General features: G+C 37.3%; 1 protein-coding gene across 1 annotated transcript in view; it reads right to left on the minus strand.

Annotated features, from left to right (window-relative positions):
• CSNK1G1 (casein kinase 1 gamma 1) overlaps nucleotides 1-27,363 on the minus strand; it is a 140,668-nt gene that overhangs the window by 59,983 nt on the left and 53,322 nt on the right. The window contains exons 3-4 of the mRNA XM_082648074.1: nucleotides 9,704-9,744; nucleotides 3,595-3,664 (exon numbers count right to left, since the gene is read on the minus strand). Coding sequence (XP_082504200.1) covers nucleotides 3,595-3,664; nucleotides 9,704-9,744 — 111 coding nt within the window. The remainder of the gene's footprint in view (nucleotides 1-3,594; nucleotides 3,665-9,703; nucleotides 9,745-27,363) is intronic.

Genomic DNA, 27,363 nt, shown 5'->3' on the forward strand with positions numbered 1-27,363 from the left:
ACTGAAATTTCTTTCTATAATTTTTATTCTGGAATCCTTTGGAATAAACTTAATCTATCATTTAATAGATCTTTAAACATTTGAAAATCACCATTGTATCATATGCGGAGTAAATGGCAGAACATAAGAAGGAAAAGTTTTGAGTTATATACTCAGGTATATCAATAGGAGAAATGCTTTCTTCAAATAAAAACAAGCTACAAGTCTGACAGCGCTAAATGCATGCCTAAATTATGGTCTACAAAGCTGACAGGATATTATACAATGATTAGAAACGTGTATCTAATGCAGCATCAAGACAAATGTTACAATGTTCAGTGAATGAAGACATGCAATTGCATGTGAACTGAGATTAACTATGAAATATGTCTGCATATGAAAAAGAGAAATATTCAAATAAAATGTGGCTGAGTTAGGGTGATAAGGACATGGACCACCATCTCCTTTCAAAATATCCTTTAATATTTCATAATTTGGTTTCTACAATAAATGAAAAAAGGAAAAAATGACAGCTTTTAGGAAGACCAAAATCCTCATTCTCAGTTTCAAGACTCTCAAGGCCCTCTTTCTTCCCTGATTATCTTAGAGATAACCTTCACAGTAAATAATCAGGTCTTGAAATTCTTGATGGCAAAGTTACAATCAGCAAAGAAAGCTTGAAGTGTGACTGTCCACTAGAGAACATGACGGTATAGAAGGGAAGAAGTTAGAGATCAAACAAGGAAAAGAAGGGACAATCAGGAAGAGCTCCACCTTAAACCATGTTCACAATCATCCAGTACTACCATTTTTGTTCTATCTACCCATGAGTAGAGAACTGGTATGAATTTCCAGATCATACAGTCAGGGCAATGTAGGGGTCAAAAAGCAAGGTAATGAATAAGACTTTTGTACTTAAGGAAAAAATGGTCAAATTATTCTCAAGCCAACACAGAAGTTCTTATTCTAGGAATTTAAAGTCTCAAGCTATACCAGTGTCCTTTAAATTCATAATCACTCATTTCTCCCCCCAAATTTCATCCATTTATTTCTTAAGTACTGATTAATTCCTTGAACAAATCTAAGTCACAATGGGCTTTTTCTTTCTTTTTAAATATTCCTTGTCATGATATCCAAATATCGTGCAAATCTTCGGCCTGTGCTGAATAATGACAGACGAAGCATCAATGAGTAAAAACAACGATTGCATAATTTTGGTTTGTGTGCTTTCAGCGTGAAAGGCTGTTTATTTACAGTGCCACAGCATCACCTTGGTTCTGAAGAGAAGGGCATATGTGCTCTAGCTGCTCATACATTAACTACTGAGGAGTAACATTGGCAGCTGGGAACTTCACTCTAGAAAAATAGGAAGAGAAATGCTTGTGCCTGTAACTTAGGAAGAAGCTCTAGTGTTCATGCTCACATTTATAGGGAGACATGGTGAAATCTTGTCTACTTTGTCAACTGATCTACTTTCAAAATAAATTTCCTGGCCTCTCGCCTTCTGAGATGGCCCACGCTCTGTGGAGTGTGTTTCTCCCAGGGCCGTTCTCACCTTTTGAGACGGACCACATTCTGTCTACGGAATGTGCATCTCTCTAAATAAATCCACTTTTTACCTATCATAAATAAATAATTTCCCCTTTTCAGCCATCCTCAGGGGAATATCTTTCTTAATAACTTGGCAAAAATCTAAAACACATGCTTATCAAATCTTCCTAAGTTCCTTCTGTCACCAGAATTCTTCCCAGCTTCCTCTTATGTGAAAGAACTATGTAGGGCCCTGAGATACATTTGAGACACCAGGGTGAAGAAGGCACAAGCCTGTTCTTAAGGAGCTTATAGTAGTCTTAGGGAAGGGGCAGGGTGGATATGCAGTTATAATTAAAAAACAGTCAATGTGTAATCATCAGTAACAGAATTAGGATTGAAAAGCATCCGAATACTTAGTGATAATGGGATAAAATAAGATGACACTTAGGAGGTTCTGGTGATCAAAATCAATTATATAACCAGAAAAATTCAGAAAGCCTTGGTTGATGGCAGCTTATGTAAAAAAGACATAAAGGTTTCAACTGAGTAGAACTCCACAAATGCACAAAAGTCAACTATGTAAAATGGCTGTTAAAATAGCTAACCTAGGGGCTTCCCTGGTGGCGCAGTGGTTGAGGGTCTGCCTGCTGATGCAGGGGACACGGGTTCATGCCCCGGTCCGGGAGGATCCCACATGCCGCGGAGCGGCTGGGCCCATGAGCCATGGCCGCTGAGTCTGCGCGTCCGGAGCCTGTGCTCCACAACGGGAGAGGCCACAACAGTGAGAGGCCCGCGTACTGCAAAAAAAAAAAAAAATAGCTAACCTAAATTAATAGAACTATTGTGTCCAGATCAAGGAAGATAATAATCCCACTGCCTCCAAATCCAGAGTTACTGGTGCTGTTTTATGAGGCTCATTTAAGAGGGACATCACAAAACCAGGAGTGTGTGTGTGTGTACATTCATGCTTCCTAGTGGAGCAATGACAGTGAAGTACCTGTTAATCACATAACGCAAAAAACTGAAGGAACTGAAGACACGCAGCTTAAAAGAAGACTTGCAGGTGAGCAGTGGAGGGGCAGCATATAACAGCTGAGATGAATGCATTTGAGCTGTCTGCAAGAACTCATGTTAGGTTCAATGAAAGACAAACGCTCATCCTGGCCTCCCTAGGTTATGACTATGGCTGATTATTGCCATGGTCAGGGTATAAGATGACTTGAATAACACCCAGTGGCTCTTATATAATTGTATATATTTTAGGAAGTGAAACTCAAATTCCTTCAACAGTACCTTCAATAATGGTACTTGAAATAGAAACTATGTTTCAGTCATTCACAAAAAACTGTCACATTGAAGAAGCATAAAGCAGAGGAATGTCTATTAATGTCAAACAATTAAACTAGCACTGGAGGATTTCATCTTCTGCAATAGGAATCCTATGGGTTCAACCTCCTTAGAGTTGGTAACATTTGTTCAGTCAATATATTTTTCTGCAAGCCAGTAAAATATTTCAGAAATTTGACCTTTTTGGTAAAAAAACAGGAATGTTTTTAAAAATTATAAACTTAATTTTTTAAAAATCCTCAGAGGTCATAGGTTATTACAATCATATAGATAGGTCTTCTAAATTAATGAGAACAATAGATAAAGTGACAGTGTTAAGGTATTTCAGAAGATATATTTTAGTAGTATGTCTTTAAAATGGATATATAGTCTCAATGTGGTAAAAACAGCTTGAAAATTACCAACACCTCCTCCTTTCTTTCTGTATACACAAAGGAATGAAAAGAGAATGAATAAACTACCAAAAAGCAAAAACCATTCCATGTGTATTTCAGGTGAATGAAAGCATTCACAGGTTGGTCTGTGGGCAGGCATGGTAGCACAGACCCCCAATCAACTCAACTGCCCTTCTAGATGCCAGAGAGTAAGTAGCTTTTTAGTTGACTATGTGTATTTACCTATCCAGCAAGTAGGGGAGATACATGGTCTGGCAAAAAAGGTAGACAAGAAAATTTACATATGTTAGGGCTTCCAGCTAAGCTATATGCTGAATAAATGGAGGAATCATTGACTTACCTGCACTGCCGAGCTGTTTATAAAACCTGTACTCTAAATGAAGCTGTGGAGCACGTGATTTTATTGGTTCCTGAAACCCAAGAAGAGAAATTGTGATCAGATTTAGACAGTTTTTTCATTCCTAGGTTTTCAGAGTAAACCAGGGCTAAGACCACTTAATATTTTAGAGATGATATTCATATATAATAGCATTTTCTTACCACAATTTCTCTTTGAAAGCACATCTAGGGGGAGATGAAGCTGAATTATATACAATCCCTGCCATGGATGTTTAAATAAAAATACTCTGTATGAGACATCACTCAAGGATAGCTCTCTCACCATGAAGTATTCTTCTGAAATATATTCTCCTAGGAAACCAGGTGCCAAATCTTTTAATTAAATACCAGCAAGTAGGGCTTCCCTGGTGGCGCAGTGGTTGAGAGTCCGCCTGCCGATGCAGGGGACACGGGTTCGTGCCCCGGTCCGGGAAGATCCCACATGGCGTGGAGCGGCTGGGCCCGTGAGCCATGGCCGCTGGGCCTGCGCGTCTGGAGCCTGTTGCTCCACGACAGGAGAGGCCACAGCAGTGAGAGGCCTGCGTACGGCAAAAAAAAAAAAAAAAAACCAGCAAGTATTTCCTTCTTGTTTTATTATGAATTTTGGGTAGTAAATGGTTTTATTATTTATAGAAAAATGATATATGCTCAGGAAAAAAATTTCATATACACAAAAATTAGAAAGAAAGTAAAAATAACCTGAGATTCTATCATTTAAAAGAAAAGCACTATTAACATTTTGGTGAATGTTCTTCCAAATATTGATTTATACATATATTTATATATAATATAGACTCAAAAATGTATTTTAAATAAATGAGAGCATACTATATTTGGTGTTCTATGTCTTTAAATTCAACATGTGATGATGACATCATTCCATAACAGTAAGTAAAACTATACATTAGTGTGTGTGTGTGTGTGTGTGTGTGTGTGTGTGTGTGCATGTGTGTACATACACACAAACCTTAACTTTTGGACATTTGAACTGTTTTCAGTTTTCAGTATTATGAATAAAGCTGTAGGAACAGTGTTATGTATATTTATTTTTACACTTTAGAGAATTAAAGACTATAAATGCAACTAAGATATGTAACTTGTAACTTTAATTAATACAGTGTTCAAGTTTTTAAAAATAGAGTTTTCTAAAGAGCCCAAAGATAAAGCAGCCATACTACCACACTTTGCTCTATACCAAACTTCAAGAATTGGCTGGCTAATCATTCTGAATTGACAGTATATCAGGCAACTAGTTAACAAGAAAATCAAACATTACCCTGAAAGATACATCTGTATATCCATTAGGATGGCTAATATGAAAAACACAGAAAATAGCAAGTGTTGGTAAGGATGTGGAGAAATTGGAACCCTTGTGCACTGCTGGTGGGAATGTAAAATGGTGCAGCTACTGTGGAAAACAGTACAGCAATTTCTCAAAAAATTAAATATAGAAGTACCACATGATCCAGCAATTCCACTTCTGGATATACACCTAAAAGAACTGAAAACTCAGACTCAAAATGATATTTGTAGACCCATGTCTGTTGCAATATAATTCGCAATAGTCAAAAGGTGGAAGCGACCCAAGTATCTATAAACAAATGGATGGATAAATAAAATGTGGTTACATTTTGTTCCATATGTGTGATGGCATATTATTTAGCCATAAAAAGGAAGGACACTCTGACACATGCTACAAAATGTATGAACCTCGGGGATGGTATGTTGAGTGAAATAAGCCAGACACAAAAGGACAAACACTACATGATTCTACTTGTATTAGGTACCTAGAATAGTGAAATTCATAGACAGAAAGCTGAATGGTGGTTGCCAGGAGCTGGAGGGAGAGGGGAATGCTGCTGGTGTTTAATGAGTACAGCATTTTAGTTGAGGAAGGTGAAAAAAAAGTTCTAGAGATGGATGATAGTGATGGGGGCACACCAATGTGAATGTACTTAATGCCACTGAACTGTACAACTAAAAATGGTTAAAATGGTAAATTCGAGAATCAATTCCTTATCAGATATATGATTTTCAAATATTTTCTCCCATTCCATGGGTTATCTTTTCACTCTGTTCAGAGTCCTCTGATGCACAAAAGTTTTTGATAAAGTCCAACCTATCTATCTTTTCTTACTTGTGCTTTTTTGTGTTATATCCAAGAAATCACTGCCAAATCTAACCTTATGAAGCTTTCCCCCTAAGTTTTCTTCTAAGATATTTATAGTTTGGCTCTTATGTTTAGGCCTTTGACCCATTTTGAGTTAATTTTTGTGTATGATGTAAAGGGTCTCACTTCACTGCATGTGGATCTCCAGTTTTCCCAACAACATTTGTTGAAAAAAACTGTCCTCTCCCCATTGAATGGTTATTTGTCCTATTTTTAATGTAGGCTCAAAGGAAGGAGAGTTCCACAGCTTCCCTTATTAATTCATGCTGGTGTTTAACAAGTTTCATGGTTTAGAAGGTCTTTATATGTAACTGCAATCTCCACTTACTGAAAGTTTAGCCTATTTCTCTTATATCCTCAATAACAAAGACAAAACAGCTCCCGAATAACCTGTGAATACTATAACAGCTATCTTCAAATAACAAAGCTATTCAGTCATTTCTTAAACTTCCTTTATTCAGGCAAAGTAATTTAAATTTTTTTAACCTTTCCTCACTGGTCCTACTTTTTAGTTATTTGATCACCCCTGAAAGCTCTTCCTGAACCCACTTGAAGTTTTCTGCATTTTTCTTAAAATATAGAATCCATAAATCACAGAATTCAGAACTTTCCTTGAAGTTATCTAGTCTACACCTTTGCTTCTAGGAAGGTTTTATCTAAATCAATTCAGGTAGGCTAGAATACTTCAAAGCCCTAAGGAGCTCTATGAAAGAACTCATACCCTTCTCTGATTGCAAAATCAGCAAGCATCAGAGTTGGCCTTCAAGTTTCTCAAGATTCTTGTATTCCAAAAAAATGTATTTAAGACTATACTGTAGAGTCACTTCCTTATTCATTTATCTCTTCAGCTATAGAGTCTCCATTCAGGTTTTAGATCTTCTAATATATCACCATCAAAGCAGCCAATTTCAGAATTTGTCTTTTAGCAAAATCATTAATAATTCACAAGAAACCAAAAGAGACAGTGATGACAAATTGATATGAAACCAGAGGTTGATCTAAACACTAGAAAGAGGAGTGTTCTTTCTGGAGAAACAGTCTTGAATTCGAACAAACCACAAGAGTCAATGAATTTTTAAAAACACAGATCCTTCTTCAAACCTAATACCTTCAAACTTCATACTGGAAACATTAATAGGAAATAGTCAATATGATCTTGGGTAAATAAGTTAACAGATTAAAAAAAGCAATATCTCGGGGCTTCCCTGGTGGCACAGTGGTTGGGGGTCCGCCTGCCGATGCAGGGGACACGGGTTCGTGCCCCCGTCTGGGAGGATCCCGCATGCCGCGGAGCGGCTGGGCCCGTGAGCCATGGCTGCTGAGCCTGCGCGTCCAGAGCCTGTGCTCCGCAATGGGAGAGGCCACAGCAGTGAGAGGCCCGCGTACCGCAAAAAAAAAAAAAAAAAAAAAAAAAAAAGCAATATCTCTTTAGAGTTATAGGGCTAAAAGTGGGTGTACACATCACATATATTCAGACATGAGGGGCTTTTTATCACAGACGGAAGGACTTACATCCTTCAGCCAACCCCTTCAGCACGTAGTCGTAGCCTGCTCAACCAACTGGAGCTTCAAGTGCTCTTCTGAAAGCACTATGAATAAAGGACACTGCAAACAATCTATAAGATTGTAAAAGGCAGTGGGATTAGCAGCATGGAGAGAAAACTTTTTAAACAACTGTTAGAAAACCTCTGTTAAAAAGAACCCCAGAAACCTCAGTGATAGGGGTAAAGGAGGGGTTCATCACACTAGTTTGTTTACACTGTATCTGATTTTTAAAAAAAAGTTCCTAGAAATCCAAGAAACAAGAGCCCACAATGAAGATCCAAACAAAGTAGAACTGAAACACTACCAGCCCCGGCTTCCTTGTATTTCTGTGCCAGATGCTGATTACATTTCCATAGAGGGCTGGCTATTTGCCAGAATCATGGTTATTCTGGAACACACACGCCTGCCTGAAATCCTAAACTGACAGCAGACGGCTACCTTGTAGGACTGTAATGCTTAAGGCAAATTTTGCTGTTACAGTGAAAAGAGCTCAATTACTGCCATCATATCTCCCACAGAGAATACAGCCCCACAGCAAGAGAGGAGGCCCATAGACAAGATTGTCATCCTCTAAAAAGCCTTTATTTAAGGTTTATTTGAAAGAGAAATGAGGTACTGAGGCACACCATACTAGATGACATGAAGTCTATCTACCTTTAACTGTTGCCCATACAAAGAATAAAACTTTAATAAAATGTAAGTGAAATGCAATAGTCAGTCATGTCAATAATGTTATGCAACCTTATCTAAACAGGTCAACTAGTATGAACCTGGAAAGAGGAATCTAGATAGAATGAGTTGCCCCTAACAGAAAGCCTCAGAAGAAGTCTTGATAAATAAGGGGACAACAACAAATATACAGTATTGAGGCAACATTTTAAAGTGTTTTAGGGGCTGCTTCTCCCTATTACTAGTCCCAAAGAATCAAAATTATTCCAACTTGGGGCTTCCCTGGTGGCGCAGTGGTTGGGAGTCTGCCTGCCGATGCGGGGGACTCGGGTTCGTGCCCCGGTCCGGGAGGATCCTGCGTGCCGCGGAGCGGCTGGGCCCGTGAGCCATGGCCGCTGGGCCTGTGCGTCTGGAGCCTGTGCTCCGCAGTGGGAGAGGCTGCAGCGGTGGGAGGCCCACGTACCGCAAAAAAAAAAAAAAAAAAAAATTATTCCAACTTAACAAAACAATAAAACAGAAAAAGTAAAAAAGAGATGAACTAGATAACACTTTCACAGAATAATCAAATTCCCATAAATACAAATATACAGTTAATTCCTTGACATTCAAGCTGAGAAAAATATTTGGTCTGCATTGTTACATGCATTGTCTCTCTTCCTGCTCCAATTTCTCCAACAAAAGTTCCAAGTCAACAAACAAAACACTTGGTTCCCAAGGAGCTACCTGCTCTAAGACCTGCTCCCTGTCCACCTCTTTGTAGAGAAACTAATCTGATGCCTGTCAGTTCTTCACAGGACAACTCTAACTCCTCCACAGACAAGCTTAATGAGAGGAAAGGACCGACCACAGAGCAGGTGTGGATGTGGTAGGGGCAATTCATTAGAAAAGAACAGCAATTACCACAAGATACTTCCTTCAACTATTAACGCCTCTGCCTTCCAACTAATAAAGCCCAAAACTACCTTCAGATCCTGGGAAATGTACTAGGATTTATTAGGAGGACAATATTTACACAGTTTCATAGAAACTAGTTATATAAAGCATTTCATATGGCTAGAAATGGTTTTTCATCAACCTTACATATAAGATAAAGAACTGTTTCTTCTAAAACTATTAATCCTTAAAAATAACAGAATTATTCTTTTTTAACAGGATGTTATTTTCAATGACTAAGTTAGTTATTCATAAGATTAGCAATGACAAAACCAATTGAACTCTTTGCTTCAAATCTGCCCACGTAATGTGTTTTTCACGTTTGACAGCTTTTTAAGGCAATGATTAGATGATCACATTCAGAAGTATATTAATAAATACCTTACATTTTTAAAATGGATAAGTCATATTCAAGAATAAGAAAATTATAAAAAAAAATAGCACTGTGAAAGGTACAAAGTTTACAGCAGTTACTAGGGGTTTTTTTTTCCTTCCAGCTATGTTTTATAAACTTTTTTTGATTTATCATTGCTAACACTATAGTTAGCATCCTCTAACTATATAGTGTTTTACAGTATACAGTGATTCATCACTGTAACACTATATATATCTGAAGGAAATGACTATGTGGGATCATATGCAAGGAAAAATAACATTAGTATTTTTGTGAATGGTTACAATTATTTCCTGTAAAAAGATATGTGAAGGGTGAGAGCACTAAAACATAATTACCACAAATACAGATTCTACTCACCAGTTTGATAGCTACATATTCATTGGTGTAGAGATTTTTACCTAGGGGAAAAGCAGAATGTATATGTTTTAGTGACATTTATTCTGGGAAATGCAAAGCAAAATCTTAGCTTACAGGGTCATGAGAAAGGTCACATTCCCAACGCTGTTCACATATATGAAACATGATTTGTAAGTGAAAAGCCAAACAGAGATAATGAGGCCCAGCAAGACAAGAACAAAAACAGCTTGAGAATTTGAAAATTTAAGCTAGACATGAGAATCTTTTATTTTAAAGAAAACAAATCTCAGGGACTTCCCTGGTGGTCCAGTAGTTAAGACTCCACGCTCCCAATGCAGGGAGCCAAGGTTCCATCCCTGGTCAGAGAACTTGATCCTGCATGCATACCTCAGCTAAGAAGTCTGCATGCCACAATTAAGAGTCCACATGTGGCAACAAAGATCCCGCATGCCACAACTAAGACCTGGCGCAGCCAAATAAATAAATAAATATTTTTTTAAAAAATGAAAGAAAAGAAAACAAATCTCTTTGTCTGTCACACACACATTTTGTTATTTAATATTTCCCAACTATTGAGCTATGAGGCAACCCAAGAAGAAGAAATGCCAGAATTACAAAGATAGAGAGATTTTAACTCTTGGCACAAAAAACACAAACCCTCATTTTTCTAACTCACTGACAAGTAAGGTTTTCTTATTTTTTGTCATGGTATTTAGTACCAACTTTAGTTGGCATAAAGGACAGTGTGAAATAAAACCAATTATTGGCCTACTCCTTTTGGAAAACGCATCTACTGTCTCTAAGTAGATGATTCTCAAAGCTGTTTTGACTCTTCACCAGAACTCAAGCTCTACACCTTCACCTATATGCAGAAACAGCTCTCCACCCAGACAACACTTAACTCAAAGTTCTTCCTGCAGTTGCAACCTTTTTCCTCTCAACTTCTCTACTTACAGAAATGGAATCAATATTCTTCTGTACTAGACATCTAGAGTCAGAACTTGGGGTGAGTATAAGAGCAACAACCATCAGTTAGTGAGCCCACAGTACATGCTGGGTCCTTAGCTACCTTTACCTCTTCAACTCCATTAGTCCTTGAAGGCTAATTTTAATTCCTTGTGAGTGCTTAGTATAGACCATATAGCTCAGCCACTGCACTGGACTTCACATTGCTTCTTATATATTTGTCCTATCTTATTCAGCTGGACTATAAATATCTTGAGAGTAGCGATTTTATTTAATGGATCTATCAATGCCCTATGGTGCTTAAGACCATGTTCTGCACATCTCAGACACTCAAAACCTTGACTGATTAAAAGTTATAAGTACGTATAGTATGACTACTTTTTAAATAATACATGTAGGTAAAGGTTATATATACACATAAACGTACATATATGTATGTACATAGCTGAATATATATGCATGGAAAAGGATACATAAAGATGTATTAAGGTATTAAGATGACTGTTTCTGGGCTTCCCTGGTGGTGCAGTGGTTGAGAGTCTGCCTGCCGATGCAGGGGACACGGGTTCGTGTCCCAGTCCGGGAAGATCCCACATGCCGCGGAGCGGCTGGGCCCGTGAGCCACGGCCGCTGGGCCTGCGCGTCCGGAGCCTGTGCTCCGCAACGGGAGACGCCACAACAGTTGAGAGGCCCGTGTTCCGCCAAAAAAAAAGAAAGATGACTGTTTCTAATTTTCATATAATATAGGTTGTTTCGATAATGAACAAAAAACAAACCCTGCATTTTGGGAACAAAAGGCTGCTTGTAATATTGATTATTTTTAACAAGCTCTAGACAATAAATGGCCATTATACTTTTAATACAGTTAAAATTACACCATTATACTTTTAATACTGTTATCAGTTTTCCCAGTACTTTTATGTGGAGAAGAGTACACTAACTTAGGAATAACTTTTGTCTGCAAACAGCATTAATAGAGAGGATTCACAGGTTGCCAGACAAACATCTAAGACATTATAAGATGAATAACTTCTTTTTTAAAGGAGCAAAAGTAGAAAATAGCCATTTTTTCCCTCTCTGTATTAATTGCATTAAGTTCTAAAAGTTAATTTGTGTTTCTGATTAATGTTCCCACCAAAATCATTTTAAAAAATATATTTGATGAAATTGTGAAAAGGATACCAACAACCGGGAGAGGACGAGATGAGGTAGTAACAGCCAGCTCCCAGGCAGATTAAAACTCCAGCTTGGCCACAGACTTCTTCCATGCGAGATAGGATGCTGCATAAAGAGTTTTCAGGAAAGCCCTTCCCGGCACTGTATAAGCACAGTTATTGTGATCTAAAACTTATTTTAGCAAAGGGCTGACCCTAAAAACTCATTACTGCTTAGAGGAAAATGGTCAAGTTTAAAACTGTAAATGTGTTTGGGGAGGGGGATGTCTTTCCGAATTGGACACTCCCTCCCAGTTTTTGCAGTAAGAATTACTGGGGGGTAGGGAAGTAGGGGCACCGAAATTCACCCCTTACTCATTTAGAGTACAATATGACTTCACTGTTAAAGAATTAAATTAATTTTTGAAGTATATGCTTAAAGTAACAGATCTTTAATTCAAATAGATTACAACTTTTAAAGTGAATTGAGATGGTGGTATCAGTGTAAGCCTAGTAATCAATCTGGATTCTGATCTGTGAGCAAGAAAAGAGAGAAGGCAATCACAGGAGTCTCAGAAAGGATGTACTTTCCTTTCTTTCTCCCACCACCTCCCCACAAGGTGTGAAAAAATGAGTAGAATTTTAACAGTTGAAGAAGGGAGAAAAACACATCTCAGGGAGAAGAAACTGTATGAGCAAAACAATAAAAATGAGAAAACAGACGGTTTAGGAAGAGAATGGGCGATGGTCTTGGGGTAGATGGACCATAAGTTGCACCATGAAGATCAGGAAGGAGTAGGGATGGGCAAGGAGTGGTTAGGGCAGCAAAAGAAACTAGAAAAGTAAGGGTGAGTCCACATTAGGAAAGTCCTCAATGCCATCTTAAAACTTAAAATGAAAGGTTTCTGAGTAGGGTAGTGACACGATCAGATCTCTGATTTAGAATAACTATACCTCCTTTGTAAAGAGGTATAAAAGATTAACCAGAAAAACAAGACACCAGAGGTAAGGGAAAGTATTTGAGTATTTAATACCCCTCATATGCAAATATCAGACACCTAAGATGAGCAACACTCACTTCTCACCCTTCAGAGACTGTATTCTAGATCCTCACACAAGACCCTGCACATGGTGCCTCAGAGTTTGATAAATAAATCATATAAAGTGATAAGTGTTAAAAAAAAAAAAGAAATATGAACAAGACAGTAGATGACTTAGATGAGGGAGGGTAAAGCATTTGGGCACAAATGGCACTTGAGGTGAGCCTCTGAGGACGAACAGGAGAGGATAAAGAGCATTTCTTATAAAAATACTAATTTGAACATTGAGGTGGAGAAATGATAGAAAATGCAGAGAATGTGATAAAGTATGAGTGCACCAATATGAAAGGAGCACAAAGCATCTGGGGGAGAATGGTGAGAAATGAAGCCAGAAAAATCCATACGAACAGAGTATGAATAACCTTGAAAGCCAGCTTCTTGCTCTGAAGTAAATACTTTTCCTAAATCCTCACTTTTTTTGAAGATTTGGGGGAATCTTTTTTTTTTAAAAATAGTAAAACAAACTTGTTATATTATAGAAATCGTGCAGGGACTTCCCTGGTGGCTTGGTGGTTAAGAATGCACCTGCCAATGCAGGGGGCACGGGTTCGAGCCCTGGTCTGGGAGGATTCCACGTGCCACGGAGCAAATGGGCCTGTGAGCCACGACTACTGAGCCCACGTGCCACAACTGCTGAAGCCCATGCGCCTAGAGCCTGTGCTCTGAAACGGGAGAGGCCACTGCAATGAGAGGCCCATGCACCACAGCGAAGGCCCACATGCAGCAACGAGGACCCAACGCAGCCAAAAAGAAAAAAGAAAAAAAGAAAGAAAGAAATCCTGCATAGTTTTCTTTTGGAGGAAAAACAAACAACCAAACAAGAGTTCAAAGAAATCCCAGGCACTTATGGATCTGCTTATTCCAGAGTCTAGAAGGCCTCACGAATCAGAGGGGAACCTTTTCCTCATTTTCCCTGTGTTCAGCTGGGCGGCCCAGTTTTCACAGATCAGTTTACCTTCAACAGTGTGACCTTTACATCTCCTGTGAAGGTGGGAAAGAGTAGCTGCCGGGCGATGCCAGGGAAGGAGGGGATTTAGTGATGCAACTGCTCCATATATATATATATATATATATATATATATATATATATATATATATGTATATACTTGCAACTACTCTTCCTGTTTTTAGCACCTTCTGCATCCCAACTTTTTGAAATTCCTACTGTCTCCAATTCTTGAACTTATTGATATCTGGTGTATTCTATGTTACAAACTGGCCTACCCATTAAATCATTCAGCTTTCTCTGGACTGCTAAATTAGTTATCACTTAACTGCTTTCCAGCTTCCAGAATTTTGTTAAAATTTCTCACCTGTTTTTATCTTCTCTCTCTCTCTCTCTCTCTCTCTTTTTGGTTCCTGGTGAGTTTTATGCCTTAAAAAAAAATTCCTTTTCTAAACATACATTATAAAACTGAGGCAGTGAATTCCCCTGGTGGTGCAGTGGTTAAGAATCCACCTGCCAATGCAGGGGACACAGGTTTGAGCCCTGGGCCAGGAAGATCCCACATGCCACAGAGCAACTTAGCCCATGTGCCACAACTACTGAGCCCACGTGTCACAACTACTGAGAAGCCCGCGCACCACAACGAAGAGGTGCCCCCACTCACTGCAACTAGAGAAAGCTCACGCGCAGCAACAAAGACCCAATACAGTCAAAAATAATAAATAAATTAATTTTAAAAAATAAAATAAAACTGAGGCAGCACTCAGTTTCATCAACTTACACATATATTATAATTAGTTATTCATGCATCTTTTTACCTCCACTAGGCAGTAAATTTCCTAAGGACAAGAATGTTCCACTCATCTGTTTATCCCTATCGACCAACATGGTATCTGATATATAGTAGGTAACAGATGCTTGCGGAAGTGAACCAAATTGACTTGATATACAGAGAAGGTTCTTCTGAGAAAGTTTTAGGGCAATTAAAAAAAAATTTAGTTTAGAATCAGATATGGATAATTCTAAGTGTGAATATAGGAGTTTTGACTTCATTATTCAACTTGTGAAATCACCAAAGATATTTGTGCTAAGAGGAAACGTATAGTCGTGAAAGTTGTATTTTAAAAATATTAATCTGGTCCCAATGTATACAATAAAAGAGACAAGAATACCTACGAAGAAAATGAATAGGAAGTTTTTATAGTAGAACATTTAAAGAATAACATCTACCACACAGTGTGGTTATGATGATTACACGAGTTAGAATATGTGAAAGTACTTTGTAAACTGCAATGTCCTAGATAAATCTAATTTTTATGGCTTCTATTATCACGGCAGGTACGATGCAATAATTCCTTGAAGATAACTTTAAAAAATAGGATTTATAATCAAGGCATTTAGAAGAAAAAACTAACAACCTTTGGATTACATATAAACATGAGGGAAAAGGAAAATAGAAGGGTTAAAGTTGATGCTTTTAATTAGAGGAGAACAGAAAGAAAACCAGGAGAGTAGGCAACGATCGTTTCACTCTACCATGATGCCTTCCTCCAAGTTCTCACTGAACCTAAAAGCAGCAGAGAAATTATGAAATGCCTCTCAGCTTCAATTTTTGTACCTGTATAAAAGAATATAGACACAGAAGCACAATGACACAGCTTATGTAACACCAAACATGATAGCTAATACATTACAAAATGCTAGCTTGCTTTTGTTTGCTTACTTTCTCTGCTTATTTCAAAACAAGCTGAATACCTCACCCTCTTAAAAAGCAATTATCCTTATTCCTAAGAGGCCCTGGAGGTGACTAGATAATTCTCCTGAGCTATGCATCATTCAAATGAATTCCTTTGCCAGGGGGCATCATTAAGACTGAAGAGGTCAGGGGAATTCCCTGGCAGTCCAGTGGTTAGGACTCCATGCTTTCACTGTCCTGGCCTGGGTTGGATCCCTGGTCAGGGAACTAAGATCCCACAAGCCACGCGGTGTGGCCAAAAAAAAAAAAAAGACTAAGAGGTCAATACAAAACAGCCAAGTGGAAGGCTAGACAAACACTAAGCCACTATTCTCAGTGATACACAAAAATTTTGCTCTGGAAGAATTTAATTACAAAGATAGAGGGTTACAATCCTGCCCATTTAAAATAAATGACTGCTTCATCATACAAAAAATTATATATACATATGAATGATATATCAATAAATGTGAGAAAGGCAGTTTACTGAACAGAAAAATACCATTGATGAGGTGGCATAATCCCAAGCACTCAAAGCTTTTAGTTGCTGCACAAAATCCACAATGCTTCCCAAGGTCACTTCCTGGCCATGGGTTCTTTTATCGTTAATATAAAAGAAACTGCATTACATAGTAGTTTTGCGAGCTTTACATCCAAACTCAGCCCTTTTGAAGCAGCAGTCTTAGATGTGAAGCTACCCATAAAATCCACTGCATGAAGACTTCCTGTTTCAGTAAATCGCCTACAGAGACAACATTTATGGTAAGCTTCATCAGACAAAGCACTATTTCAAAGAACCAGCAGGTGTCAGTTCTCAGAGTCACGCTGATAAAGGAACATACAAGCCTCGGTTCCCAGTTTAGTTAGATCTCCAGCTGTCAGATTTCTTGCCGTAAAATGAAAGTAGTACATTTATAAATTACTACCTAGAACTTGTCAGAAAAAAAAAAAATCCAGCCAAATGAATGTGAGGCAATTAGTAGTTAAAACAAGAAATCCATCTATGGTTCAAGATGGCGGAGCAGAAGGATGTGCTCTCACTCCCTCTTGTGAGATCACTGGAATCATAACTAACTGCTAAATAATCATTGACAGGAAGACACTGGAACTCACCAAAAAAGATATCCCACATCCAAAGACAAAGCCACAGTGAGACGGTAGGAGGGGCGTAATCACAATAAAATCAAATCCCATAACTGCTGGGTGGGTGACTCACAAACTGGAGAACACTTATACCACAGAAGTTCACCCACTGGAGTGAAGGTTCTGAGCCCCACGACAGGCTTCACGACCTGGGGGTCTGACAGCGGGAGGAGGAATTCCTAGAGAATCACACATTGAAGGCTAGCAGGATTTGATTACAGGACTTCAACAGGACTGGGGGAAACAGAGGCTCCACTCCTGGAGGGCACACACAAAGTAGTGTGAGCATTGGGACCCAGGGGAAGGAGCAGTGACCCCATAGGAGACTGACCCAGACCTACCTGCTAGTGTTGGAGGGTCTCCTGCAGAGGCGGGGGGGCAGCTGTGCCTCACCACAAGGACAAGGACATTGGCAGCAGAAGTTCTAGGAAGTACTCCTTGGCGTGAGCCCTCCCAGAGCCCACCATTAGCCCCACCAAAGAGCCCAGGGAGGCTCCAGTGTTGGGTCGCCTCAGGCCAAACAACCAACAGGGAGGGAACCCAGCCCCATCCATTAGCAGACAAGCGGATTAAAGTTTTACTGAGCTCTGCCCAAAAGAGCAACAGCAGGCTCTACACACCACCACTCCCTCCCATCAGGAAACTTGCACAAGCCTCACAGATAGCCTCATCCACCAGAGGGCAGACAGCAGAAGCAAGAAGAACTACAATCCTGCAGCCTGTGGAAGGAAAACCCCATTCACAGAAAGTTACACAAGATGAAAAGGCAGAGGACTTTGTATCAGACGAAGGAACAAGATAAAACCCCCCAAAAAAACTAAATGAAATGGACATAGGCAACTTTCTAGAAACAGAATTCAGAATAATGATAATGAAGATGATCCAGGGCCTTGGAAAAAGAATGGAGGCAAAGATCGAGAAGATGCAAGAAATGTTTAACAAAGACCTAGAAGAATTAACAAACAGAGATGAACAATACAATAACTGAAATGAAAAATACACTAGAAGGAATCAATAGCACAATAACTGAGGGAGAAGAACGGATAAGTGACCTGAAGACAGAATGGTGGAATTCACTGCTGCAGGACAGAAAAAAGAAAAAAGAATGAAAAGAAATGAAGATAGCCTAAGAGACCTCTGGGACAACATTAAACACAACAACATTCACATTATACGAGTCCCAGAAGGAGAAGAGAGAGAGAAAGGACCTGAGAAAATACCTGAAGAGATTATAGTCGAAAACTTCCCTAACATGGGAAAGGAAATAGCCATCCAAGTCCAGGAAGCACAGAGAGTCTCATACAGGATAAACCCAAGGAGAAACATGCCAAGACACATAGTAATCAAATTGGCAAAAGTTAAAGACAAAGAAAAATTATTGAAAGCAACAAGGGAAAAATGACAAATAACATACAAGAGAACTTCCATAAGGTTACCAGCTGATTTCTCAGCAGAAACTCTACAAGCCAGAAGAGAGTGGCATGACATATTTAAAGTGATGAAAGGGAAGAACCTACAACCAAGATTACTCTACCCGGCAAGGATCTCATTCAGATTTGATGGAGAAATCAAAAGCTTTACAGACAAGCAAAAGCTAAGAGATTTCAGCACCACCAAACCAGCTCTACAACAAATGCTAAAGGAACTTCTCTAAGTGGGAAACACAAGAGAAGAAAAGGACCTACAAAAACAAACCCAAAACAATTAAGAAAATGATACTAGGAACATACATGTCAATAATTACCCAAAACATGAATGGATTAAATGCTCCAACCAAAAGACACAGGCTTGCTGAATCGATACAAAAACAAGACCCATATATATGCTGTCTACAAGAGACCCACTTCAGACCTAGGGACACATACAGACTGAAAGTGAGGGCATGGAAAAAGATATTCCATGCAAATGGAAATCAAAAGAAAGCTGGAGTAGCAATACTCATATCAGATAAAATACTATAAAAGAATGTTACAAAAGACAAGGAAGGACACTACATAATGATCAAGGGATCAGTTCAACAAAAAGATATAACAATTATAAATATATATGCACCCAAAATAGGAGCACCTCTATACATAAGGCAACTGCTAACAGCTATAAAAGAGGAAATCGATAGTAACACAATAATAGTGGGGGACTTTAACACCTCACACCAATGGACAGATCATCCAAACAGAATATTAATAAGGAAACACAAGCTTTAAATAACATGACAGACCAGATAGATTTAATTGATATTTATAGGACACTCCATCCAAAAAGAGCAGATTACACTTTCTTCTCAAGTGCGCACAGAACATTCTCCAGGATAGATCACATCTTGGGTCACAAATCAAGCCTCAGTCAAATTAAGAAAATTGAAATCATATCAAGCATCTTTTCTGACCACAACGCTATGAGATTAGAAATCAATTACAGGGAAAAAAACATAAAAAACACAAACACATGAAGGCTAAAAACTACATTACTAAATAACCAAGAGATCACTGAAGAAATCAAAGATGAACTCAAAAAATACCTAGAGACACATGACAACGAAAACACGATCCAAAACCTATAGGATGCAGCAAAATCAGTTCTAAGAGGGAAGTTTATAGCAATACAAGCCTACCTCAAGAAACAAGAAAAATCTCAAATAAACAATCTAAACTTAGGAAACTTACACCTAAAGGAACTAGAGAAAGAAGAACAAACAAAACCCAAAGTTAGTAAAAGGAAAGAAATCATAAAGCTCAGAGCAGAAATAAATGAAATAGAAACAAAGAAAACAATAGCAAAGATCAATAAAACTAAAAGCTGGTTCTTTCAGAAGATAAACAAAATTGATAAACCTTTAGCCAGACTCATCAAGAAAAAGAGGAAGAGGACTCAAATCAACAAAATTAGAAATGAAAAAGGAGAAGTTACAACAGACACCGCAGAAATACAAAGCATCCTAAGAGACTACTACAAGCAACTCTATGCCAATAAAATGGACAAGCTGGAAGAAATGGACAAACTCATAGACAGGTATAACCTTCCAATACTAAACCAGGAAGAAATGGAAAATATGAACAGACCAATCACAAGCAATGAAATCGATACTGTGATTAATAATCTTCCAAAAAGCAAAAGTCCAGGACCAAATGGCTTCACAGGTGAATTCTATCAAACATTTAGACAAGAGCTAACACCCATCCTTCTCAAACTCTTCCAAAATATTGCAGAGAAAGGAACACTCCCAAACTCATTCTATGAGGCCACCATCACCCTGAAACCAAAACCAGACAAAGATACTACAAAAAAAGAAAATTACAGACGAATATCACTGATGAATATAGATGCTAAAATCCTCAACAAAATACTAGCAAACAGAATCCAACAACACATTAAAAGGATCATACACCATGATCAAGTGGGATTTATCCCAGGGCTGCAAGGATTCTTCAATATATGCAAATCAATCAATGTGATACAAAATATTAACAAATTGAAGGATAAAAACCATATGATAATCTCTATAGATGCAGAAAAAGCTTTTGACAAATTCAACACCCATTTATGATAAAAACTCTCCAGAAAGTGGGCATACAGGGAACCTACCTCAAAATAATAAAGGCCATATACGACAAACCCACAGCAAACATCATTCTCAATGGTAAAAAACTGAAAGCATTTCCTCTAAGATCAGGAACAAGGCAGGGATGTCCACTCTCACCACTATTATTCAACATAGTTTTGAAAGTCCTAGCCACAGCAATCAGAGAAGAAAATAGAAATAAAAAGGAATGCAAATTGGAAAAGAAGAAGTAAAACTGTCACTGTTTGCAGATAACATGATACTATATATACAGAATCGTAAAGATGCCACCAGAAAACTACTAGAACTAATCAGTGAATTTGGTAGAGTTGCCTGATATAACATTAATGCACAGAAATCTCTGGCATTCCTATACACTAATGATGAAAAATCTGAAAGAGAAATTAAGGAAACACTCCCATTTACCACTGCAACAAAAAGAATAAAATACATAGGAATAAACCTACCTAGGGAGACAAAAGAACTGTATACAGAAAACTGTAAGACACTGATGAAAGAAATTAAAGATGATACCAACAGATGGAGAGATATACCATGTTCTTGGATTGGAAGAATCAATATTGTGAAAATGACTATACTACCCAAAGCAATCTACAGCTTCAATGCAATCCCTATCAAATTACCAACAGCATTTTTTACAGAACTAGAACAAAAAATCTTAAAATTTGTATGGAGAAACAAAAGACCCCGAATAGCCAAAGCAGTCTTGAGGGAAAAAAACGGAGCTGGAGGAATCAGACTCCCTGACTTCAGACTATACTACAAACCTACAGTAATCAAGACAATATGGTACTGGCACAAAAACAGAAATACAGATCAGTGGAACAGGATAGAAAGCCCAGAGATAAACCCACACACCTATGGTCAGTTAATCTATGACAAAGGAGGCAAGGATATACAATGGAGAAAAGACAGTCTCTTCAGTAAGTGGTGCTGGGAAAACTGGACAGCTACATGTAAAAAATGAAATTAAAATACCCCCTAATACTATACATAAAAATAAACTCAAAATGGATTAGAGACCTAAATGTAACACTGGACATTATAAAACTCTTAGAGGAAAACATAGGCAGAACACTCTTTGACACAAATCACAGCAAGATCTTTTTTCATCCACCTCCTAGAGTAATGGAAATAAAAACAAAAATAAACAAATGGGACCTACTGAAACTTAAAAGCTTTTTGCACAGCAAAGGAAACATAAACAAGACGAGCGGCAACCCTCAGAATGGGAGAAAATATCTGCAAATGAATCAACGGACAAAGGATTAATCTCCAAAATATATAAACAGCTCATGCAGCTCAATATTAAAAAAACCAAACAACCCAATCCAAAAATGGGTAGAAGACCTAAACAGACATTTCTCCAAGGAAGACATACAGATGGCCAAGAAGCACATGAAAAGCTGCTCAACATCACTAATTATTAGAGAAATGCAAATCAAAAGTACAATGAGGTATCACCTCATACCAGTTAGAATGGGCATCATCAGAAAATCTACAAACAACAAATATTGGAGAGGGTGTGGAGAAAAGGGAACCCTCTTGCACTGTTGGTGGGAATGTAAATTGATACAGCCACTATGGAGAACAGTATGGAGGTTCCTTAAAAAACTAAAAATAGAATTACCATATGACCCAGCAATCCCACTACTGGGCATATACCCAGAGAAAAACATAATTCAAAAAGACACATGCACTCCAATGTTCACTGTAGCACTATTTACAATAGCCAGGTCATGGAAGCAACCTAAATGCCCATCGACAGACGAATGGATAGAGAAGATGTGGTACATATATACAATGGAATATTACTCAGCCATAAAAAGGAATGAAATTGGGTAATTTGTAGAGATGTGGATGAATCTAGAGACTGTCATACAGAGTGAAGTAAGTCAGAAAGAGAAAAACAAATATCGTATATTAACGTGTATATGTGGAACTAGAAAAATGGTACAGATGAACCAGTTTGTAGGGCAGAAATTGAGACACAGATGAAGAGAACAAACATATGGACACCAAGGGGGGAAAGCGGAGGTAGGGGTGGTGGTGGTGGTGGGATGAAGTGGGAGATTGGGATTGACATGTATACACTAATATGTATAAAATGGATAACTAATAAGAACCTGCTGTATAAAAAAATAAAGAAAATAAAATTCAAAAAAAAATCAAACAAAAACCAAGAAACCACTTCTATGTAACTCAGATTGTTTACCATGTCTATTTAAGGCAAAGAGGCTGGCCTACTGCCTTTACCACCCAGATAGCATCTCTTTAAGTAGGCAGCATGATCAAGGGTAAGAAGATAATAAACACTACAACTTTAAAGAAAGAAGCCAGAGGGTTTTTTAATTTTTACTAACTTAATTCTACTAGTTTATTAGTACACTATGCAGAAAGATTTCCCAAATGGTTAGTAGTTAACAGCAATGATAATTGTTTCTTGTGCGAAGTTTTTTGAAGGGATTACTTATCAATACCAGTAAGTAGTTTATTATAAAAAATCTTATTAAATCTTCCTTAACATCACTGGTAATGGTATAGAGCATGTTTACTATTAATATGTAAGACATATCTGTTTTAGACAATGTTAAAATGTTTTCTAAACTGCAGAACGTGATCGATTAGTGGAGTGTGAAATAAATACAGTGGGTCCTGACCAATACATTCTTTAAAGAAAAGTAGTATAAAATTTAAAAGAGTACATCACACTTAGTAAGGTGTATTATTTCATAACACTTTTGCTTCAGACATACACAATATTAAATTCCGTATATAATGGATCACAATATAGTACGTATTTTTTTAGTGTGAGTCATGGTGAAAAAAATAAAAGCCATTAATAAAAACCTTCTGAAAAGCAATTTCAATTATTTCATTTTGAGATGAAAAGCTTAGGTCAGACAACTAGTTACTATGACTTTCCTAAACTGTTAAACATAATAGTCTATTCTGAATAATCTGTTAGAAAAATCCTCATTTTCAGCTGAAAGTCTGGAGTGAGACTGATCAGAGTGAGGTAGAAGAGGGTGGATGATGTCATTGATAAATGAGGCCAAAGAAGGACCTGTACTCCATTTCAAGAGGGTGACCTATGAAGTACTTACAGAGGCAATGCTTTAAGCAAGTGTGTAAAACTTTCTACATTATAGTGGTGAGGGGAAAAAAAAAAAAACAAAGCTGGAATGAATCACTCCAGAAAGCATGATACTCTACAGCAGAAAAATAACAAAGTACTTTAGTTTTTAAAAATTTTATTATGCAAAATCTCACTTATACAATGATTCCCCGATATAACCTCACCCAATTTCAATAACGAAATGATTTTGAAACAAATCCCAGATGTTATGTTATTTCATCAGTAAATATTTCATAACAGATCTTTAATAGATTTGAAGTATTCTTTAGAGCAGATGGATTACTTGCTATTTGAAGACCTGCCACATAAATGTGAAAGATTAAAAGACCAAATGGAGATCTGCGGATACTGAAAAAGTTATAGTACCTAGTCGACATTTCAGCCATTCAGGAAGAAAAGTCCAAATGGTCCTTTGAAAAAGCAAAAGGGTTGAAAGTGAAAAAAGCACAATTTTGAACACAGTTAAAGGTAAAACAATTGATTCTAGAAGAACTAAAACTATGGATTGTCAATGACTTGAACCTGATCATCAGGCCAAAATGGTCCAATATTTCATTAATATTTTCCTGCCAAGAAGAGTATGACCTCCATTCTAAATGATAATGCAAGTTTTAAGAGGAAAGAAATATATTAATGAAGTTGCAGGAGTAGAAAAGTATGCACGTTTAAAATTAGGCATTCAACTAATGTACAAATTAGAGAAGCCACAGTACCTGAAAACTTCACAAATCCCAGTGATGCACTTATGTCCATTTCTTTCTCATTGTAATGAAGGTACTTACATTAAAAGCAATGCTAACTTACTGTTAATTATTTGGACAATTTCCTGGAGTCTGGCATATAATTTTTCAGCTTTGTTTAGAGCCAGTGATTGTGAAGTAGCTCCTCCTGAGGAACAGTGGAAAGCTGTGTGAGGGCCACTAACACATACTGTTAACATCTAAAACCAAATTTTAATCCTCTTGCGCAAATGATATCCCCTAAATTTTTTTTACATTTATTCTTCTTTTTAATTGAGGCATAATTAACATGAAGTAAAGTGCACACATGTAAAATGTATAATTCAGTGAACTTTTACATATCCATACATATACCTATGTAACCATCCAGGGAGAGAACATTTTCAGCTCTCCAATAGACTTTCTTGTGCCTCTTCCAAATCAGTAATCCTCATTTACCACTACCTGAAGTTACCTGTTCTGTTTAATTGCAAGAAATTAGTTTTGCCTATTTTGAACATCTGTTAATGGAAATATACAGTAACCACTCTTTTGTGTCTGGCTTCTTTTGCCCAACATTATGTCTGAGGTTCATCCATTTTGTTGCATGTATTAATAGCTCATTCTTTTCCTTTTTTAAAAAAAAAAATTAGGGGGGTAGTTCATGTTTATTAGTTTGCGTAATGACTTAGATGTTCGGTTTGAACATTCTCGAACACAATTTTTTGGTGCACATAGATATGCATTTTCCTGGGCACATACCCTGGGTCATAGAGTATTCACATGTAGAAATAACTAAAATGTCCATCATCTGATAAATAGATAAAACAAAATGTGGTATATCCATACAATGCACGAAGAAGTGACCTGACTCCAATGAAGTGATCCACAATAAGAAAGCACAAGGCTTCCTACGTCCGAGGACCATGTTGTTAGTAATAAAAATATAAATAAAGGTCTCAGTGTGTCCAAGTCTTTTCTTTTTGAGGAAGGACAACAAAATTGTCAAATCCACTTTGCATTCCATCTAGTAGCATATTGGGCCATAAAAGACAGTCCTCCTCAGAAAGAAGTCTTTGGGAAGTGTAAGTTGAGCTGATATCATAAACTACTCTCACTGGCCACCAAGGACAACCAGGGCAAAAAGGTAGTCACCCTATTCAGGATTACCTTTCCTCATTTTTTAGTCTTGTTTTGGAACTGCTGTTTCTTCCTCCACAACAAAACTTTAATATCTTAAGCTAAACATTAAGAAGCTACCAACTTAATTTCACTCACAATAGCCAAGAGGTGGAAGCAACCCAAATGTTCATCAATGGATGAATGGAGAATGGATGGATAAAAAAAGTGTGGTATATACATACAACAGAATATTATTCAGCCTTAAAAAGAAATTCTGTCATGTGCTACAATGTTGGTGAACCCTGAAGACATTACGCTAAAGAAATAAGCCAGTCACCAAAAGGCAAATACTATATAATTCCACTTCAATGAGGCATCTAAAGTAGTCAAATTCATAGAACAGAAAGTAGAATGGTGGTTACCAGGGGCTGTAGGGAGAGGGAAAAGGGGATTTTGTTTAATGGGTATAGAGTTTCAGTTGGGGAAGATTGAAAAAAAGTTCTGGAGATCTGTTTCACAACAATATGAATATACTAAACCCACTAAACTGTACACTTAAAAATGGTCAAGATGGTAAATGTTGTGTTGTTAAAAAAATGAATTTGGGCATCCCTTTCAGACCCACAAATGCCATTTCTAGGAAAATAAGAAATTGCAAGACCTACCTGGTCAGTCATAATAACTACTGTCATTTTGAGCAGGGTCACTCGCAATTTGTAATGGGAGAACATGGTCTTTGGAGAGACCACATCAAGATATAACAATAAATGGGTTTGTACTTGAGAAGAAGAAGAAGAAACTAACTTAATTCCAAATAAAGTATAAGTAACTGAAAGCTTAATTCAATGGACTTGCTAAACTCTAATTTGTAGAATTTAGGCAATGTAGTATTTTTTAGTAAAACTTTTGTTGCTTTAGGGGCTGGAACTGAAAAGTTCTTAACCTACAACAATCAGATTCTCATTTAAAGTCAAAAAATCTTTCCATGTGGGTAATAAGAATAAACATCAAAGCAGCACTATCTGTATTGAAAACTGCATTTCTTTAGATTACCTTAAAAACCTTGCAGGAAAAAAAAATCTCTCTTGGTTATTAAAGTGATTACGAAGCAGTGAAACAGATATGTATAATAATACAAAATCATGATTTACAAAGTATAACTTAAGACTGACCACAAATGAAATAACAGTTTTATCTCTAATCAATAATTTATTAAAAAATTTTAAAATGTTCAAAATGTGATGAGATTTGAAACTTTCCCTAGTTTAATTCTAAATATAGTTTCACAAGAGGGAAAAATCATTTCAACCTATACTAAGTGATTACACTACTTAATTCTAACATGAAGTTACATAATCATATTTGTAAGTCTGCATATTAATTTTGACTAAGCCTATGTACATTTTTTGGTAACGGCTTTTGAGATGTAATTCACATAGCATACAATTTACCCATTTAAAGTGTACAATTCACTGGGTTTTAGTATGTTCTCAGAATCATGCAACTGTCACATCAATTTTAGAATATTTCTATCACCTCAAACCCCCCCCAAAATAAAATAAACCCCATACTCTTTAGCTATTACCCACCCATCAGTCGTCCTGTCCCTCTCTCACCTCTAAACACCAGTCCTTAAGCAACCATGAATCTACTTTCTGTCTCAATAGTTTCTGTGAGTCAATAGATTCATCTATTACGGATGTTTCATACAAATGGAATTACATAATATGTGGTCTTTTTTAACTGGCTTCTCTCATTTAGCATAATGTTCATCAATAGCATGTATTTTTATTCCTGGATTCATTTGTTCATTCATGGCCAAATAATACCACATTTTGTTTATCTATTAATCAAGTGGTGGACATTTGGTTTATTTCCACCTTTTAGCTATGAAAAATACCACTATGAACATTCACGTATAGGTTTTTGTGTGAATAATGTTTTCATTTCTCTTGGGTATGTGCCTAAGAGCGGAATTGCAGGAAGAAATGGTAACTCTTATGTTTAACTTTCTGAGGAGCTGCAAAATTGTTTTCCAAAGTGGCTGTACCATTTT

Source organism: Grampus griseus, assembly GCF_964374135.1.
Source record: "Grampus griseus genome assembly, chromosome: 2".
NCBI classification, from domain to species: domain Eukaryota; kingdom Metazoa; phylum Chordata; class Mammalia; order Artiodactyla; family Delphinidae; genus Grampus; species Grampus griseus.